The sequence below is a fragment of the Podarcis melisellensis genome, assembly GCF_964234715.1.
Source record: "Podarcis melisellensis genome assembly, chromosome: 11".
NCBI lineage: Eukaryota > Metazoa > Chordata > Lepidosauria > Squamata > Lacertidae > Podarcis > Podarcis melisellensis.
This window is the reverse complement of record NC_138543.1, coordinates 18,374,112-18,391,932: the sequence shown is the minus strand read 5'-3', so window position 1 is coordinate 18,391,932 and position 17,821 is coordinate 18,374,112. Positions and strand designations below refer to the sequence as shown.

The window sequence follows — 17,821 nt, the reverse complement described above, 5'->3', positions numbered from 1 at the left end:
TTTCGCCCATCTGGCCAGGTTTCTCCAGCCACTCTGGGCAACTTTGAGCACATATAAAAACATAATAAAACATCCAACATTATAAACTTCCCAATACAGGGAAGTTTTTGTAACTATTTTTAATGTGAACATTCCTGACAAGACAAAAAAAATTCCTTCCAGTAGCACCTTAAAGACCAACTAAGTTAGTTCTTGGTATGAGCTTTCCTGTGCATGCACACTTCTTCAGATACACTCAGTGTGTATCTGAAGAAGTGTGCATGCACACGAAAGCTCATACCAAGAACTAACTTAGTTGGTCTTTAAGGTGCTACTGGAAGGAATTTTTTTTGTTTTGACTATGGCAGACCAACACGGCTACCTATCTGTAACTATTCCTGACAAGGTCACATTTGTGTGTGTGAGCTTATTAGTAGTCTCACTCATGTGCACACACACACCACATTTTTGTTGTGTATAGCTGAAAATTCAGGAAGTCCCTTGTGCGTGAAGCTAGATAAATTTGCACATTTTTAGGCAACACATGTCCTGTTCAGAGTGCACTGGAAAGTGAGGGGTTTTTTTTAGCCTTTCCCCCTTTCATGCTAAGCACTTGCAGATTTAGTATATGCAGCTATCTGATGTAGCATAGCGGCAAATTGCATAATCCTCAGCATATGTACTCGGAAGCAAGTTCCACCTTGCTTCAATGGGATTTAGTCCCTAAAAAGTGTGTTTGAGATTTCAGTCTAAGAGTGAGGTTTGAGCCACAAAGCCCCTGCCCCACATCCAGCCCAATCAATTATTTTTGCCTCAACAACAACTTTTTCAGGGCCCAGTAGGGATTGCAGAGAAAATGTGTGTGAAGCTCTCTGTAGAAGTAGAATTCCTCCTCAGGAATGTAGAGATGAAACCGCGGACACAGTTTTATTACTTTACTCTCTCAGACAATAAAAACTTGATATTGTGGGCTGCTTTGAGTCTATTTAATAGTCATTTTCTAATACGAGGGCCAGCCCTTAAAATACGTTATCAGAGTAGCTCACAATAAAGTACCGTATGTTGTGAAATAACTGGTGCAATAAAATAAGCTAAAAACCGAAATTCACTAAAAGCAGCCGCTTGGATAGCAAATCAGTGTTGTGCTATCAGTGTTTTAAAGCTCAACAAAAGTTTTAAAAGCTGAAAGCCTGTTAAGAAAACAACAGCCAATGCTTTCACTTGGCACCAGAAAGAAATTGGAGTGAGCTGGCGGGCAAGCTGCTGAAAAGGTCCTTTCTCCAGTATTTTAGGTACAGTCTTTAGGTATCAGAACCCTTTTCTGGGTTTCATTGCTAAGGATTCAGAGTATGGACAAATACCTGTCTGGGCACAGTTGGTGCTTCAGGTAACCTGGTCCTAAGCTGCAAAGGGCTTTAATTCAAAAGCATTTTGAATTTAGCCTGGAAAGCTCTGTTTCGGTTCTACAGCAGGGATAGCCAGCAGGGGCACTTCTGTTGTGGATAACAAATCCCTCCAGCCCCAGCCATTATGGTCTTTGGCCAGGTATGGTAGGAGTTGTACTCTCCAACAACTGGAAGGCACTGCTTTGATTCCCCCTGTTGTGCAGCAATTGTATGTGTTTATTGTTCTTGATATCATTATTAGTATTTGAATTTATATACCGCCCTATACGCGGAGGGTTCAGGGCAGTTCACAGAACAAAATCAAAACATAAACCCACAAAATATATAATCAAAATAAAAACAACAACCCACTAACACCCCCCCAAAAAAACCCCCACAACATTTTAAAAGGGCATTGGATGTCAATCAAATCAACCAAAGGCCTGGTTAAAAAGGAATGTTTTTGCCTGGCACCTAAAGGTGTATAATGAAGGCGTCAGGCGAACTTCCCTGGGGAGAGCATTCCACAGACGGGGAGCCACTGCAGAGAAGGCCCCGTTCTCGTGTTGCCACCCTCCTCGAAGAGGTGGCACACAAAGAAGGGCCTCAGAAGTTGATCTCAGGGTCATATGAAAAGAGGTGTTGCGATCTTTATAAAGGAGGAGATGGGTGATAGAAGTATACATAGTGTGTAGAAAATGATCAGAAAGAGGGTTTTCTCCCTCTCTCATAGTACTAGAATCCCGGGGCCATCTAATGAGGTAATAATAATAATAATTTTGATCAGGCATCGCTCTTTATGCTGTGAAGTTATTATTTTGATTTTGAGTCCTGAAATCTTACTTTTTTAAAATTCTTTGGTGTATTTGTTAACAAAACTATTTGTTTCTGAGAAACACTTTCCTGATATGTAGCAGTCCCTACCTTCCCACTTCCTTGCAATCCTTCATTTCATCATCCATGATGCACAATAGCCATGATTAGAGGGGAACTTGAGACTGACAATCCCATTAAACAGCTCTGCCTTTACACCTATTAGTATCGGCTTTTGTGACAGCACTAGAGTTACTAGCACCAATAGAACCCGAAAGAAAAAAAGGGGGGGGGAATGCCTCTGGTTAGTACTTGGCTGTGTGTAGAAATGCACAATTAATCCAATTTAGAACATTGTAAACGATATTGCGGCCAAAAATTTAAATGCATGCTTAACTCGAAGCAATGATTGTTAATCTCACCCTCGTTGATAATTTAACCCAAGTGTTGGATTACTTTGCTGCGTCTCTTTTGTATTGCTACTCCGAATCAAGAGATAAAGCTTATTTTGATGGCGTGGTTTCAAGTGCTTGCCTTGGCAGAAGGTAGTGGGAAAGAATGAACCACTTTGAATTTATCTGAATGGGAACAGCAGATGCTGCAATCACTCAGGCCTGGAATATACAGATCATAAATACAAAGGTTTTGCTCGTGTATGGAATCGTGCACAGTTGGTTTCTGGAATAAATCTTAGACGAAGAGTGTTCATTTCATCCCAGTGCAGTGGAACTTGCCACCAGACTGCCGCTTCTTGCAGCCCAAGGTAAACTGAGAAATCTTGGGCAGGAACATCTTGCAGCTCGCTCCAATTCCTGTGTTAACTCTGTTTGTGAAGGAGTTGATGCTGGAATGGGAAGTAGCTGCAAGCTGGGCTCCTCCTGTGTATTACGGGCCTTCTCTCATTACCTTGCAATGCAGGTAAGGTGCAAAACAGCTTCCATGCCTACACTTGCAGGCTGAGTATGAGAGCTGAGAGCTGTTCTGTGCATTGGTCAAAATGGAGGTAGCAGAGTTTTACACTGTACCACTTTAGCCTGCCAGTTTGGGGACGGGTGGATTGCACTTTTCACTTCTCTTCCTGTATATTGTAAACGAGCATATCAGAAAGAAAACAAAGCTTTCACATAGCATGCTCCCTGGCGTGCTAATTTTGCCACATGCTGAAGCCTTGTTATGCAGGAAAGCATTCACTCAGAACTGCTTCTTTATATTGTCAGGTATCTACCAAAGATGGGACGCGGGTGGCGCTGTGGGTTAAACCACAGAGCCTAGGACTTGACGATCAGAAGGTTGGCGGTTCAAATCCCCGTGACGGGGTGAGCTCCCATTGTTCAATCCCTGATCCTGCCAACCTAGCAGTTCAAAAGCACGTCAAAGTGCAAGTAGATAAATAGGTACCGCTCTGGCTGGAAGGTAAATGGCATTTCTGTGCGCTGCTCTGGTTCGCCAGAAGCAGCTTAGTCATGCTGGCCACATGACCCGGAAGCTGTACGCTGGCTCCCTCAGTCAATAAAGTGAGATGAGTGCCACAACCCCAGAGTTGGCCACAGCTGGTCAGGGGTCCCTTTACCTTTACCTTTATCTACCAAAGATGTATCATTTTAGGCTCTTATGCCTCTCTTGCCTATCTGTTGTTGGTTACCATTGCCCTCTCCCTTCTATTTAAATGCTGACAGTGGTAAAGATTATAAACTCCTTGGAGCTAGCCTTTTTTTTCATTGCTTAGTCCATTTATTTATTTATTTGCTTGCTTGTTTACCACCCATCTGACCAGGTTGCCCCAGTCAATCCGGGCGGCTTTCAATAAACTAAAACATCAAATGCAGTAAAACATCAAAATTAAAAAACTTACCTGCCTTCAGATATCTTCTAAAAGTCAGGTAGTTGTTTATTCCCTTGACATCTGATGGGAGGGTGTTCCACAAGGTGGGTGCAACTACTGAGAAGGCCCTTTGCCAGGTTCCCTGTAACTTCACTTCTCACAGTGAGAGAACCGTCAGAAGGCCCTCGGAGCTGGACCTCAGTGTCTGGGCTGAACTATTGTGTCATATACACTGGTGGTACTATATTGGACCCCTTACAGAACGACAGCTTTCAGGAAAATGTCACAAAGATAAAATTAACATATCCACCCCCCTTCAAGTTCTAGTCCCAGATCAAATTGACACACAATCTCTTTTTTTTTTTTTTGCTAAAAGTTAAAGATGCAATTCTTTTAATTGGGTCCTCTGCTCCTAAGTATCTGTGTTTTATTACCAAAGTATTGCATGCTTTTCCAGAGAAAAATTATTTCCAGTATGGAGATCTATTGTATTGGAACACCTGCTATTGTGACAGACCCCACCCTACCCATTCATAAAACAGTATGTGATTGTATAACAAGACTGCCGTTTCCCTTAGTTTTGCCAGTGACCTTTATTGTTGACAGCAGGCAAGACTGAAAAATTGATGCCGACAGGTTGAATATTGCCTTTCCTCTTTTGATCTGGCAGAACTCCTAAATTGTTAGGAAATAAAACTTGACAATTTGTGTTATTAATTGGCGAGCAATCCAACCATATTATGACCAACTTCAGTCTAATGCTGCTAATCAATTGACTTTTGTTATGGTCTAAAGACGGATCGGTTTTTATATGCTAATTGAAATAATGCCATTGTTGGAGCAGTGCAGAAATCAGAGCTTTTTGCATCTCTGCCTTTGCAAAGTCTTGTATTTTTTTAAAAAGACTATTTACTTGTTGAATTAAGACACAGTTCAGAAGATTTCATTCCCCATATGGCGTCATTGGCAGAGCTATAACAGAAGCATAAAGAAGAAGTAACCAGTTGGTGTAGGGATATCGCGGAGTGGGGAGTGGGGTCCGGAGGGAGCACACTTCCCCGCCAGCAGGCAGCCACAGTCTGCCTGCACGCATGACCTTGGGGTGCAGGGAAATCCCCCCCCCCCAGACAAGCCACAGCTGTCTGGTACATCATTCCACCTATGTCTGACCTTTTGCGGTCTCAGACGTCAGCAGTGTCTTGTCTGTAAACTTCTCCTTTGAGACCTTTTGTCTCCTTTTGTCATACACTGTGCAAGGGGAAAATGACACTGTGGAAACAGGTGCCAAAATAACTTCGTACCACCCCACAATCTTGGGACGGAAGATGTGTAAAGGTCACAGCCCAAAATGTATTTGCCTAGCTTTTGCGTTTGTCTCAATAAAAAGAGGCTCCACAGGAATGGTGGTAGCTCGCTCGCTTCAGACCACCTGTGCGCAGCTCACATGATGATCAACACCTGTCTTGGGCCTTCACTTCAAGTTGGGATATTGTTAAGTCCAGGAGATTTACTAAATGCCTGTTGCCCTGGCAGGAGTTCTGTCCATGTGAAACAGCTGTTTTGTGCCTGCATCCTCACACTGGCTCCATCTCAAGAGGCTAGTGTGGATTAGCAGTCCATCCACCCTCCAAATGCAGAAGTTGCTGCTGATATGCTTCTGTGGTGGGCAAACTAAATCTGTACTCATAAGCAGACAGGGTATGCAAGTTGAAACCCACCACACTGTGCTCATAAGCCAGAGTCAGGTCACACCAGCACAGAACCTATGAGTCCTCCATCGCTCTGTTCCTGTGAACCCGTTTCATATGCTGATGTCTCTGTCACTGTGCATGTCATTAATTGTATATCAACATGTTCTGTATGAGGGTTTCTAGATTTGCTTCCTAGCACAGGTAGGAGCAACATAACAGACACCATCTCATCTTCTCTGGTTGTTTATACCAGGGATGGTGAACCTGTGGCCTGCCTGAAGTTGTTGGGCAACTGCTCTCATAATCCCTAACAATTGTTCATGCTGGCTAGAGCTGCTGTGAAGTGGAGCTCAACAACTTCTAGAGCCATGGTTCCCAACGTGGGGCACATGCTCCACAGGAGGGCAATTTGATTTTTAAGGGGGGCAATTTGAGAATGAATTATTAACAGTTAATGGCCTTTTAGGCTTCCTCCATGTTAATTGGACTTCACTTTTTGAATAATAAGAATTATATGTCACCGGCGGGGGGAGCACCAGGATATTAGAGACATAGCTGTCAACCGTCCCTTATTTGGCGGGAAAGTCCCTTATCCCAGCTCTGTGTCCCGCTGCTGTCCTTTATTGATGATGTCCCTTAAATTTCCTGGGTTTCAAAGAAAGCAGCTCCTCTCCCTCCCTTCCTGCCAGCCAGGGAGGAGGGAGGCTCCAACTGTGTTGCTTAGCTGCATTGCTCACCCAATAAAGAGTCTAAGAACGACTGGGGAATGGAGCTTGCATGCCTTGTGCCGATCAAATTGGCCGTGTTACCTGGGGACTCGCCTTTGCTCAGCGCTTCCAAGCGGAGAGGTGACGGTGGTTTTCCTTGCTGCATCCCCTTTGCTGGGTTGCTGTGCTGTGGGAACCACTGCTTGAGGCTTCGTTTGGCTGCTGGTTGACTAAAATCCCTTATTTTGGCTGCTGATCCCTTATTTTCAAATCTGTAAGTTGACAGCTACGATTAGAGATGCTTAAGTGGAGCATGGGCCAAAAAAGGTTGGGAAACCACTGTTCTAGAGGGCCACACGTTCCCATCCTTGCTATTAATAAACAAATAGAGAGGGACAGGGTTACCTGTGGAATGCCCCCAAGTGATTGATCTTCAGCTATGTTCTAACAGCCTCACTGACTTGAGTCAGTATAACCTTGTAGTGTGGGTGTCTATGGATGTTAAAACTGTCTGTACAGTGGTACCTCGGGTTAAGAACTTAATTAGTTCTGGAGATCCGTTCTTAACCTGAAACTGTTCTTAACCTGAGACACCACTTTAGCTAATGGGGGCTGCCGCCGCCACACAATTTCTGTTCTCATCCTGAAGCAAAGTTCTTAACCTGAGGTACTATTTCTGGGTTAGCGGAGTCTGTAACCTGAAGTGTCTGTAACCTGAGGTACCACTGTAGTTTAGACAGCTTGGGTGTTATCTGCCCATTCGACCCCAGAGTCACAACTTCCAGAAAGTAGGAGTGATTCTGAAAAAGTCAGAAATGATGTGCTCGTAGCTCTCTTTAAACTTTGCAGCAACGAAAAGCATTTGTACTACAGTAAAGAAATCCCATGCATAAACTTGAGTTTTGTTCAGTCACACGTGTAATCAGGTAGCGTATGGGAAAGCGTACAGTGTGCATACAGACTACGGGCTGCCCAAAGGATCAGTCTGAGGAGTGAAAAGCAATAAGAAGCGACATGAATGAATCTCTGAATGCTGAAGGTTCCTGTGAAAGTAACAAATACTGAAATTCTGTGGCTCTTGGCTATATTTAAAATATCTCCCTTGATTTTGAAGAAGTGTCTTTAAATATGACTTCGGTGCAACCACAAAGCTGTGCACACACACACACACACACACACACACACACACACACATGAATTCTGTCCTATGTTCAACAGCATGATCTCATTTTCTTGGGTGCTAATCCTTATGTAACCCAAAATGGGCACGATCCGCACCTGCGAGAGATGACAGCAAGTGTGCAGAGCCCCAATGTTTGCAGAACTAATAAAAACATTTTAAGACGAAAAAAGGTGATCTGAGCATGCTCAGTAGGCTGACTCTTTGAAGGGGAGCCTGCGGGAAAGGGGAACGAAATGGCTGGCTGGAAACCCTGAGCAGCAACATTTTGTTGCAGACCTCACCTAAAAACAGAGCTCTGAATTCAGTTCTTTATTTAAGATGAACACAAATGGCATGTCTTGTTTTATTGGATTACTAGTAGTCCTGAATCATTTGCTTCAAAATGAAGGTTGTGTTTCTCCCCCCACTGCCACTGCCCTTCTGCCTTGACACATTCAGGTGGGCATTTATTCGGGCACTGCAATATGGAGAAGTTATGGAGAATGGTAATTATGTCTTGTCTTCAGCCTGTCCTGTCTACTGGGTCAAGGAATGCAGCTGTCCTGAGCTCATTATGTTTTATTATGGTGTCTTATGACAGACATCTCCTATCTGTGTTTTGCTTGCTGCAATTCATTGTGAGGTTCTTTGGATATTCATTGTTTTGTTCTACGATGCTGGCCATAACATTTCTTGAACATTTCTAGGCAGTATGGAAAGAATATCAATTGTTCGGCATATAAATAAATAAATTGTGCTCCTGGCAATAATAAAAAAAAGTTGCAGCTGTTTTCAGTTGTTTAATAATTCCTAATATTTATTATTTTTTTATCCGTAGGCTGCTTTGTATCGCCTGAGTGGAGATTGGAATCCTTTACACATTGAACCTGGTTTTGCTGCCCTTGGAGGTAAGTTTGAATAAACTCTCTTTTGCTTTATTTTATTGATAAGAGTCACAAATGCCTTTTCAGCTTTTTCAGCAATATTCTTTTTTTAAAAAATTGCATTTAAGGTTTGAGAATTGACAACTGCTATCCTAAAATAAGAAATTAACCAAATGTTGAATTTTCAGCTGGTAACTGGTATTTTTGAAGTATAAGTGGCTATCCCATAATTTTGAGTTCTAAACCAAATATTTCATTCTACCACTTTCCAGGTGGCTAGACTGCAAGCTGTAGTTATCTTTTCCTGCCTTTCATTTAGCTTACTTCGGAACCTTGCTCCCATGAGGAATATATAAACCAAAATTCAGAGAGCTACTCTTAGGCACTGAGCGTGTCTGCTGCATTTTTTTTTTTTTAGCGTTTTATTTGAATAGCAATGACACATCAGAAACAGTTTAGGGGGTGTTCACACATTACATTCAACAAGTATGCAATCTTTGTACAAAACAGTTGAGCTGCAAACCTGTACAAGTATTCACATCTAACGTTCAAAAAGTAAAGAATCTTTGTTCATGTGTACTCAAGAACCGAGCTGTACCAATCAGCAAGCATACACTCTTTCACATGTACATGGGTGAAGGCAGCTTTTATCAGTGTCACACGTGAACAAAGCTTTTCAAATGGGGTTTTCTATAAAGTATGGCAAGAAATCGAAGTCCAAAGTCTGCACGAGTATACTGAAATATCCTGTGTTCCTGTGTGGCAGAAATTGACCCCTCTGTGCCTTGTCTGTCCACTATATGGAGAGTTGCCAATATAGCACACATAATTACAATGAATGTAAACATAAAACTAACTATGTGCTGGCAGGCTGTATGTTCCTGGTTTCTTGCGGTAGATCTTTTTCATACTTCTGTTGAAATTTCCTATCGATTTAAAAATAAATAAATACGGCAGTGCTCAAAGAGAAGGCTGTAAGAATGTTTCAGATTTATAGGAGCTGGTATCATGTTTTGATAATTCAAAACAATAAAGCATCTTGTGGCCTGTTAAAAACAAAACAAAAATGTAATGAATTGATGAGGTGGACTGTGGTCCGTGAAAATTGATGCCAAAATAGATTTGTTAGTTTTAAAGGGGCCACAAGATGCACTGCTGCTTTTACTACACTTCTGGAAAAGGATTAAATTTGAAAGCAATTGCATATGGTTCCCTCACTTTGCTATATATAGGTGCACGCAGATTGAGCAAAAGGTTAATTCTTCCCAGCTATTTGTGACCTATCATTATGGGTACCTCAGATTCTATTCTATCCATATTTGTTCTTTTCCCTCTTTTCTTTGCTTGCACACCTCCCTTTATCTGAAGATCACATTTGTATTCCACCTCAATGTTGTAAAAGCACCAAATGCAGCTGTTCATGATAAACAAAACATATAACCCAATCCAATAACAAAACTAAACAAATTTTGAAAACCGACTAAAACAGCAGAAATAGCAACGCTAATGAAATCAGCCATCAAGCACCTAAAACATTGGGGAATTCAACATTTTACTCAGTTCCAAAAATACTGCAAAACTTGAGCCATTCTGGACTTACTGGGAACAATGTTCCATTAATGGGAAGTCACTAGACACTGTCTGTCTGTCTGTCTGTCTGTCTGTCTGTCTCACTCACTCTCACTCTCTCACACAGATAGGCTGCCATATAACTACAGTGGCACCTCGAGTTACGAACTTAATTTGTCCCAGAAGTCTGTTCTTAACCTGAAACTGTTCTCAACCTAAGGTACCACTTTAGCTAATGGGCCACCTGCTGCCGCCGTGCTGCCGCCATGCGATTTCTGTTCTCATCCTGGGGCCAAGTTCTTAACCCAAAGTACTACTTCTGGGTTAGCGGAGTTTGTAACCTGAGGTGTTTGTAACCCTACCACTGTACTCTACAAAGATGATGATAATAATAATTTATACCCTGCCCATCTGGCTTGGTTTCCCCAGCCACTCTGAGCAGCTCCCAACAGAATATTAAAAATACAATAAAACATCAAACATTAAAAATTCCCGATACAGGGCTGCCTTCAGATGTCTTCTGAAAGTCAGATAGTTGTATTTCCTTGACATCTGGTGGGAGGGCCTTCCACAGGGCTGGCACCACTACTGAAAAGGCCCTCCGCCTGGTTCCCTGTAACCTCAATTCTCACAGTGAGGGAACCACCAGAAGGCCCTCGGAGCCAAACTTCATGTCTGGGCTGAACAATGGCGGTAGAGATGCTCCTTCAGGAATACTGAGCCAAGGCTGTATATATGGGGAAATCAAGGAAAAGATCTTACAAGCTGATCTTAAGGAAGAGGCAAACGTCAGATGCTAAGAGCAAAATCATCATTTTTGCATTGTATCTAGAATCAAACCGTGAGCCAGTGAATATCTTCACTCCCTAGCCAAATAGCCCCTTCTTAATAATCGGTTTGCCTTTTTTAAAAAAAATGAGGTGAAGTGTCTCCAGGCTTTATAAAGGTTATAAGAGGATGCGATACTGCGGACATTTTATCTGAGCATCTCTGCTTATTCTGTTTTTGGTTAACATCCTCTTCAGATATTACTGGCTTGGAGAGGCCACCGGAGTAGAACGGGACATTGGAGCCACAAATTTAGCCTCGCCTTCAAAGTTGTGCAAATTCTTCCAGTCCCTTACATGGTTAAGATGAAGTTCTGCAGTGGCCTGTTCTATCTGGAGGCAACTGAGAGCCCTGGAATATTGGGGTTTCCTCATCATGAGAGTGGCTGGTAGAGTCATGTGACCTCTGGGGCAACCCCTCCCACAATGCATCTGTATTGCCTCTCCAAGCCACTAATTCCTGAAAAATCCTTTAGTTTAGTATGAGTTAAATGCTGATGATCCTTGGAGCGCATTTCTAAATGTAGAGATTTTGTGTAAGAAATGCAGCACTTTATTTGTATTCTCTTAATAGGATTTCAGAAGCCCATATTGCATGGACTTTGTTCTTTCGGATTTGCTGCCAGGCATGTTTTGAAACACTTTGCAAATAACGATGTGACCAAGTTCAAGGCAATTAAGGTCTGTTAATGCTTCTCCTGGGATATTTTGTGTTCATTGCGAGATGAAGACAAGATTTCTTAATTGCACTTAAGATGCAGACATAAAATACAATTCGTTGTGTCACGTTGACACTTGATTTGATGTTACCTCACGTGTTTTACATACACTGTACTTTTTTGTTTGCTATTAATGTACATTAGAAACGCCTCAATTATACTTTCCTTTTTCTCGTTCTATTTATCTGCAGTAAGTATTTGTCATTTCAGCCACAAAGTTTTCGAAGCAGTTTACATAATAAGACACAATTTGCGTAGTGGCTTACAAACATATTTTAGAGAAGTTGTTTACAGTTCCATTGGGACAGGCTTGCATTTGTTGATGCTGCCCTTAGAATAAAGGGAATAGGCTCCTTCAGCTCTTTCCACAGTCTTAATGGTTTTTAGAGGATGGGTTTGTCAACTTCGGTGGCAGTGCTTAATCCAAACTGCATCTTTCCACAAGCAAACACTTAAAGTGAATGTGAGGGATAACAACGATAACAGCCATAGCAAAGTGTTTTTAATATTTCATAGAATTCCTCCCCCATCCCTGTTAAAGTATACCTATATTTTCCTTGTGTTAGGTGCGGTTTGCAAAACCAGTTTACCCGGGACAAACTTTGCAAACAGAGATGTGGAAGGAAGGAAACAGGATTCATCTTCAGACCAAGGTCAGTAGGGTGAAACCAAGATTTGTGGCAGTTAAAACAAAACAAAACAGTACCCTAGAATGGATCTCTTCCTGTGTGCATGAATCCCATTCATTTCAGTCCGGACACTGAGGTTCAGCTCTGAGGGCCTTCTGGCGGTTCCCTTCCTGTGAGAAGTGAAGCTACAGGGAACCAGGCAGAGGGCCTTCTCAGTAGTGGTGCCCGCCCTGTGGAACACCCTCTCATCTGATGTCAAGGAAATAAACAACTATCTGACTTTTAGAAGACATCTGAAGGCAGCCTTGTTTAGGGAAGTTTTTAATGTTTGATGTTTTATTGTATTTTTAATATTCTGTTGGGAGCCACCCAGAGTGGTTGGGGAAACCCAGCCAGATGGGCGGGGTATAAATATCATCATCATCATCATCATCATCATCATCATCTTGTCCTTTACCTCAGGCAGCAAAGGGTCTTGGGCCAACTAGGGAAACCAGGTGTATTTATGGCTAATGATTGAGTCTGCTGACGACAAGGATAATATTGGAATCAGGAGTCTTTGGAAGTGGAGTCGGTGTAATTTACCATTTATAGTGTCTGCCAAGACCTATGTTAGAATCTCCACTCAGCCATGAAGCTCACCCAATGACCTTGGGCCAGTCATCTTCTCTCAGTGTAACCTACCTCACAAGGTTGTTGTGACAGAGAGACAGAAACCTTGTATGCCACCTCATACTCCTTGCAGGAAATACATGCAGTCATAAATTGGGTGTGGAAGTGGGAAGTTAGTTCTATACTAAAGTTGTCTGGGAACAAGCGCAGGTAAGGGCTAGGAGCATAAGAAGCTAAATCTATCAGGTTGGACTGTTTGTGAGAGCCAGTGTGGTGTAGTGGTTAAGAGCGGTAGACTCGTAATCTGGTGAACCGGGTTCGTGTCCCCGCTCCTCCACATGCAGCTGCAGGGTGACCTTGGGCCAGTCACACTTCTCTGAAGTCTCTCTGCCCCGCTCACCTCACAGAGTGTTTGTTGTGGGGGAGGAAGGGAAAGGAGAATGTTAGCCGCTTTGAGACTCCTTCGGGTAGTGATAAAGCGGGATATCAAATCCAAACTCCTCTTCTTCTTCTTTTACCTTGACTGGTATTATCTCATCTGCCAGCATCTCTCCAAGGTCCCAGGTGGAGGTCTTTCCTATCATCTGCAACCTGTTCCTTTTAAACTAAATATTCCAGACATTCAACCTGGGACCTTCTGAATGCAAGCATTGTGCTTGGCCCCTGGGCCACAGTCCATCACTTGTCCTCACAGGACTTCTGAATAGCTACTCCACTTCCTTTGCCCCCGATATTTTTTTCCTTGTCAAAAACAAGGTTGAGGGTTCTGGAAAGCAGCATTAGAATAGCTGTTCAAAACCTCAGTTCAATTTGCTCAATCTCTTCCAGCCCACATGCATACTGCTATTTTTTAAGGCAAACTTTGTTGGCATCTTTGAAAATGCATGTAAAGAGAGTTTTTGATAATGCTGTTGACCTTGAGTCTCTTGGCGTCTCTTCCCCAGTCTTTGTGGTTCTTTAATCTGTTTTTGGAAATCATTTTCGTTCCCTTAATTTCAGAAAAAAACCCAGAGTGGTAGATAAACTGAAAAAGGCGATTGCCCCTGAGCTTTAAAAGTAAATAAAGATGTAAAAAAGCAGCAAACAACATTTTCTTTCTTCCTATCCTTTTTTTTAATAGAGCCAATTAAATAGCAGCAGCTTGTTAAACACTGGCAGCTTGCCTTCAATGTTTATTCATACACAGTATGTTTGGCTAAAACATGCAGCCCTTTCATTGACAAGTCTGTATTTAATATTTGAAATGATTGGACATGATTATTTCCTCTCTGCTCTTGTGGCTTTTTAACCCACCGGAACATTGTCACTGATTGTTCTTAGGTTTTCTTTCATTAAGCCATACTTGATTTTATGAAATGATTCAAGCAAAATGGTTCTGGCTTTAGGATAGTTTGCTTAATTATTCCTATTTCAACCCTTCCTTTCCTTTGCTAGATTTGACCTGTGCAATTTAAGATGCAAAGAAGATCTTTAAATTGTTCCAATATAGCTATTGTTCTGTTTATAATTTTTATGTTCAGACTTTTCAAACACGCACTGGTGCTGTAGAAATTGCTTATATTTGATTTTTTTTTCCAGGTCAAAGAGACAGGAGAGGTTGCAATTGGAGGAGCATATGTCGATCTCACCTCATCCTCTGAACAGCCTTCAGCTAAGGTAGGGAAAGTGTGAAGGTGTGAGTCATTGCTTTGTATGATGAATTCAAGAACAGTTTATATGCTACACTGAATAATGAAAATGAGTTGGATAGAAATCTAGTCATGCTTAGAGTAGACACATTAAAACTGATGGGACTTAAGTTAGTCACGAAAATGGTAATAATAGCAGCAAACCTTTGCATTATGACCCAAATCCTCCACCCTCCCAGAAAAGTTTCTGTGACGTATTTAACTCCAGCCAATTTGCATTCATTTGTTTAATTTTGCATAAATCCTGCCTTTGCAAGTCATCAGGAGAGGAATTTGGTTTATACAAACCACTGAGGTCACTCTCCCTAACCTGACCTCTAAAGATAGTGCTCCTCAGCTATCCCCTGTAGACCTATCAGTTTGCAGAAGACATTGCCGCCACAGATGTTCAATTCCATATTTCTAGTCATCAGGGCTAGCAACATGGCTTCTGTTGTAAACAAAAGCAGAGGATTCTCATGTAAACCCAGTAGCATTAGACTCCCGTGCACTTGTTTACTTGATTGGTTGGATGGGAGGATGTTTGAGTTGGAAGGTTTGAGTGTTTGCGTGGAAGTAACTAAAATATGCCTAAAATATCATCTCGGCCCTTGTATACCCAGCTGTGTTCTGCAGGAGAAGGCATCTTGCCAGTACCATTTCATCAGGAGCTTGATTCTACATGATGTAGAAATTGGGCCTATTAGCATTTTGGCAGGGGGGAATTGGCGCTTTTAAGTGTCTACCCTTTTGAATGCCCTCCTGTTACCTATTATTATTATTTTATTTATTACATTTGTGCAGTGCTTCATACAAAAATATATCAAAACGGCTTACACAGGAGCTGTCTTTCCTATCTTTTCAGCCTTCCTTTTCCCAACCAGCCATTTAAATGGAGGTGTTTTTTTTTATCCCAGTCTGTTTCTGCTTAAAATTGAGCTTGTGATTCTGTTTACATGTGCTTTTTACCACTGATGTTTTTGTTGCTGAATTGCTTGGAGATGTTTTGTGAATAGTGGTTTATAAATGGAATCACTTTGCATAGCTTAGCTGAATAAAGGCTTTAATTGTAGTAACACGTGGCTGTGAAGTATTTCTACCAGGAAATACTGCTAGAGCAGTTTCCCGTAATCTTTCATCTAGAAGTCTGTGTTTGCCCCTTAAACCCTTCCACCTTTGTATCAAAAAGAGTAGGAGCATATTGAGCTCTTTTTTGAGGTGGGGAATATGCTGCCTGGGGCCTATAACGCCACAGAGAAGGGCCACAAAATATCCTGTAAAGAAAGAGGCTAGAATTCTCTGTGCATGCAGTAATGAATTGCAGGATATGGGTTTGGGTGTGAAATCCCTCAATGGCCATATCTCTTTGTATACATTAGGTAGCAGGACTCAAGAGTGACCTTGTGTTTGGAGAAATTGGTCGCCGCATCAAAGAGCTTGGCAGTGAGCTGGTGAAGAAAGTAAATGCCATATTTCAGTGGAACATCACTAAGGATGGAAAGACTGCAGTGCAGTGGAGTAAGTCGCAAGTTTAATTAATTTACGGAATGCCTTATTGCGTCGCCTAATGAAGCGAGAAACCTTATGTGGTTCTAAGCCCTGCTAGACGAAAGGAATATGGCAGCCAAGGAAGCTTCGCTTTCTAATAAAGTGAAGGTGTATTTTATTACAGTAGGGCTTGTGGCATCGAAAACAAGACTTTAGCATCTTGTCACCTTAGAGCTGGTGTGCAATGAGGTTGCTATGCAAAGAGTTGAAGTCCTAGTTCAGATATATCACAAAAGGACACTATCCCTCAGTGATGATATTTAAACAGGGGGTCATGCTGCATCAATTTGTTGCAAAAGTTACAGTGGTGATGTGTTTAGTTTTGACAGTCAAAAGCACTATACACATTCTGAAAATTCTCGTTTATTTTCTTCCTCCTCTTTTCTTCTGTGGATAATGTTTTCCTTTTCATATTTGTCTCTGTAAGACATCGGCTTATTTCCCCATTTGCAAGCAGATGTAATCTACAAAGCAGTTGGACGTGGAAACAATAGATAATACTTTCTGTTTTGAGTAAGACACATCCATGTCTACAGAAATATTCATTTAAGGCTCCACTGGTCTTCATCTCGGGTTTGGAAACTGAATCCTGAGTATTTAGATCTGACTCAATCCTATAACAATGAATTAGATCTCAGTAGATTGGATTAAATCCCAGTTCTCACATTATGCCTGCCCCCTCTCACATGTGGGAGGATCATGCTAATGCTTCTTTGGCCTGGCGGTAAATAGCATTTGATGATCATCATGTAAATGCCCTCTTATACTTTCTGTCGTCATTATCCTCTGTTCTGATCACTCTGTTGTGCTAGGATACATAATATGCTATCCCCAGTGGCAGCTGCATTTTTATGTATGACTATTCCACATTTGTATTTATGTATGGAGTTTGCTGTTGATGCTAAAAGTGCTGTGATGAAAAAACAAAGCACATGAAACATGCATGCCTTGAAAGCTTCTGCTCTTCTGTGCCAATGTCTTTCCTGATCATAGTGCAGAGCTTGTGTGTGTGTGTGTGTGTGTGTGTATGTGTGTGTATATATATATATATATATATATGGTTTTGGTGTCCTCGGGTGTCTTCCCGTGTAAAAGTTGGGGTGTCTAGGCGACGTTTCGACGAGGTCTCACTCGTCATCTTCAGGCTGGTGCTTTCGGCTTCTTGTTACTGGAACAGAGCAGGATCTCAGTGTTTGAGTTCCTATAAATACTGTTGAGGGGGTGTGGTGTATAGCCTCCAATGTTCTGGGCAGAGAGGAAGTTCCCAGGCTAGTGTGCCTTTTCTTCTTTTGTTCCTTAATTACTTGAGGGATATCTTGAGTGATTTCTTGAGTGGTACTCAGGATATCACTCAAGAAATCACTCAAGATATCCCTCAAGTAATTAAGGAACAAAAGAAGAAAAGGCACACTAGCCTGGGAACTTCCTCTCTGCCCAGAACATTGGAGGCTATACACCACACCCCCTCAACAGTATTTATAGGAACTCAAACACTGAGATCCTGCTCTGTTCCAGTAACAAGAAGCCGAAAGCACCAGCCTGAAGATGACGAGTGAGACCTCGTCGAAACGTCGCCTAGACACCCCAACTTTTACACGGGAAGACACCCGAGGACACCAAAACCTGCATTCCTGTACCCGTGAAAATCTACGAAAGCAAACATATATATATATATATATATATATATATATATATATATATATGGCTGAATCAATGAGTTTGAGTGATTGACCTCTGTTGCAAAGCAGCGGTGGGGAACCTGTTTGTCTCCATGGGTCAGATCCTGATCAGGATCGGCCTCATGGCC

At 42.0% G+C, this 17,821-nt stretch overlaps 2 protein-coding genes across 2 annotated transcripts in view; both read left to right on the top strand.

Moving 5' to 3' along the window:
- Positions 1-17,821, top strand: part of LOC309379943 (craniofacial development protein 2-like) — a gene marked incomplete at its 3' end in the record, with an annotated part of 444,433 nt that overhangs the window by 75,129 nt on the left and 351,483 nt on the right. The window lies entirely within an intron of this gene.
- HSD17B4 (hydroxysteroid 17-beta dehydrogenase 4) overlaps positions 1-17,821 on the top strand; it is a 76,401-nt gene that overhangs the window by 48,587 nt on the left and 9,993 nt on the right. The window contains exons 18-22 of the mRNA XM_081930558.1: positions 8,398-8,467; positions 11,414-11,520; positions 12,125-12,211; positions 14,378-14,455; positions 15,846-15,984. Of these exons, the coding sequence (XP_081786684.1) occupies positions 8,398-8,467; positions 11,414-11,520; positions 12,125-12,211; positions 14,378-14,455; positions 15,846-15,984 (481 nt within the window). The remainder of the gene's footprint in view (positions 1-8,397; positions 8,468-11,413; positions 11,521-12,124; positions 12,212-14,377; positions 14,456-15,845; positions 15,985-17,821) is intronic.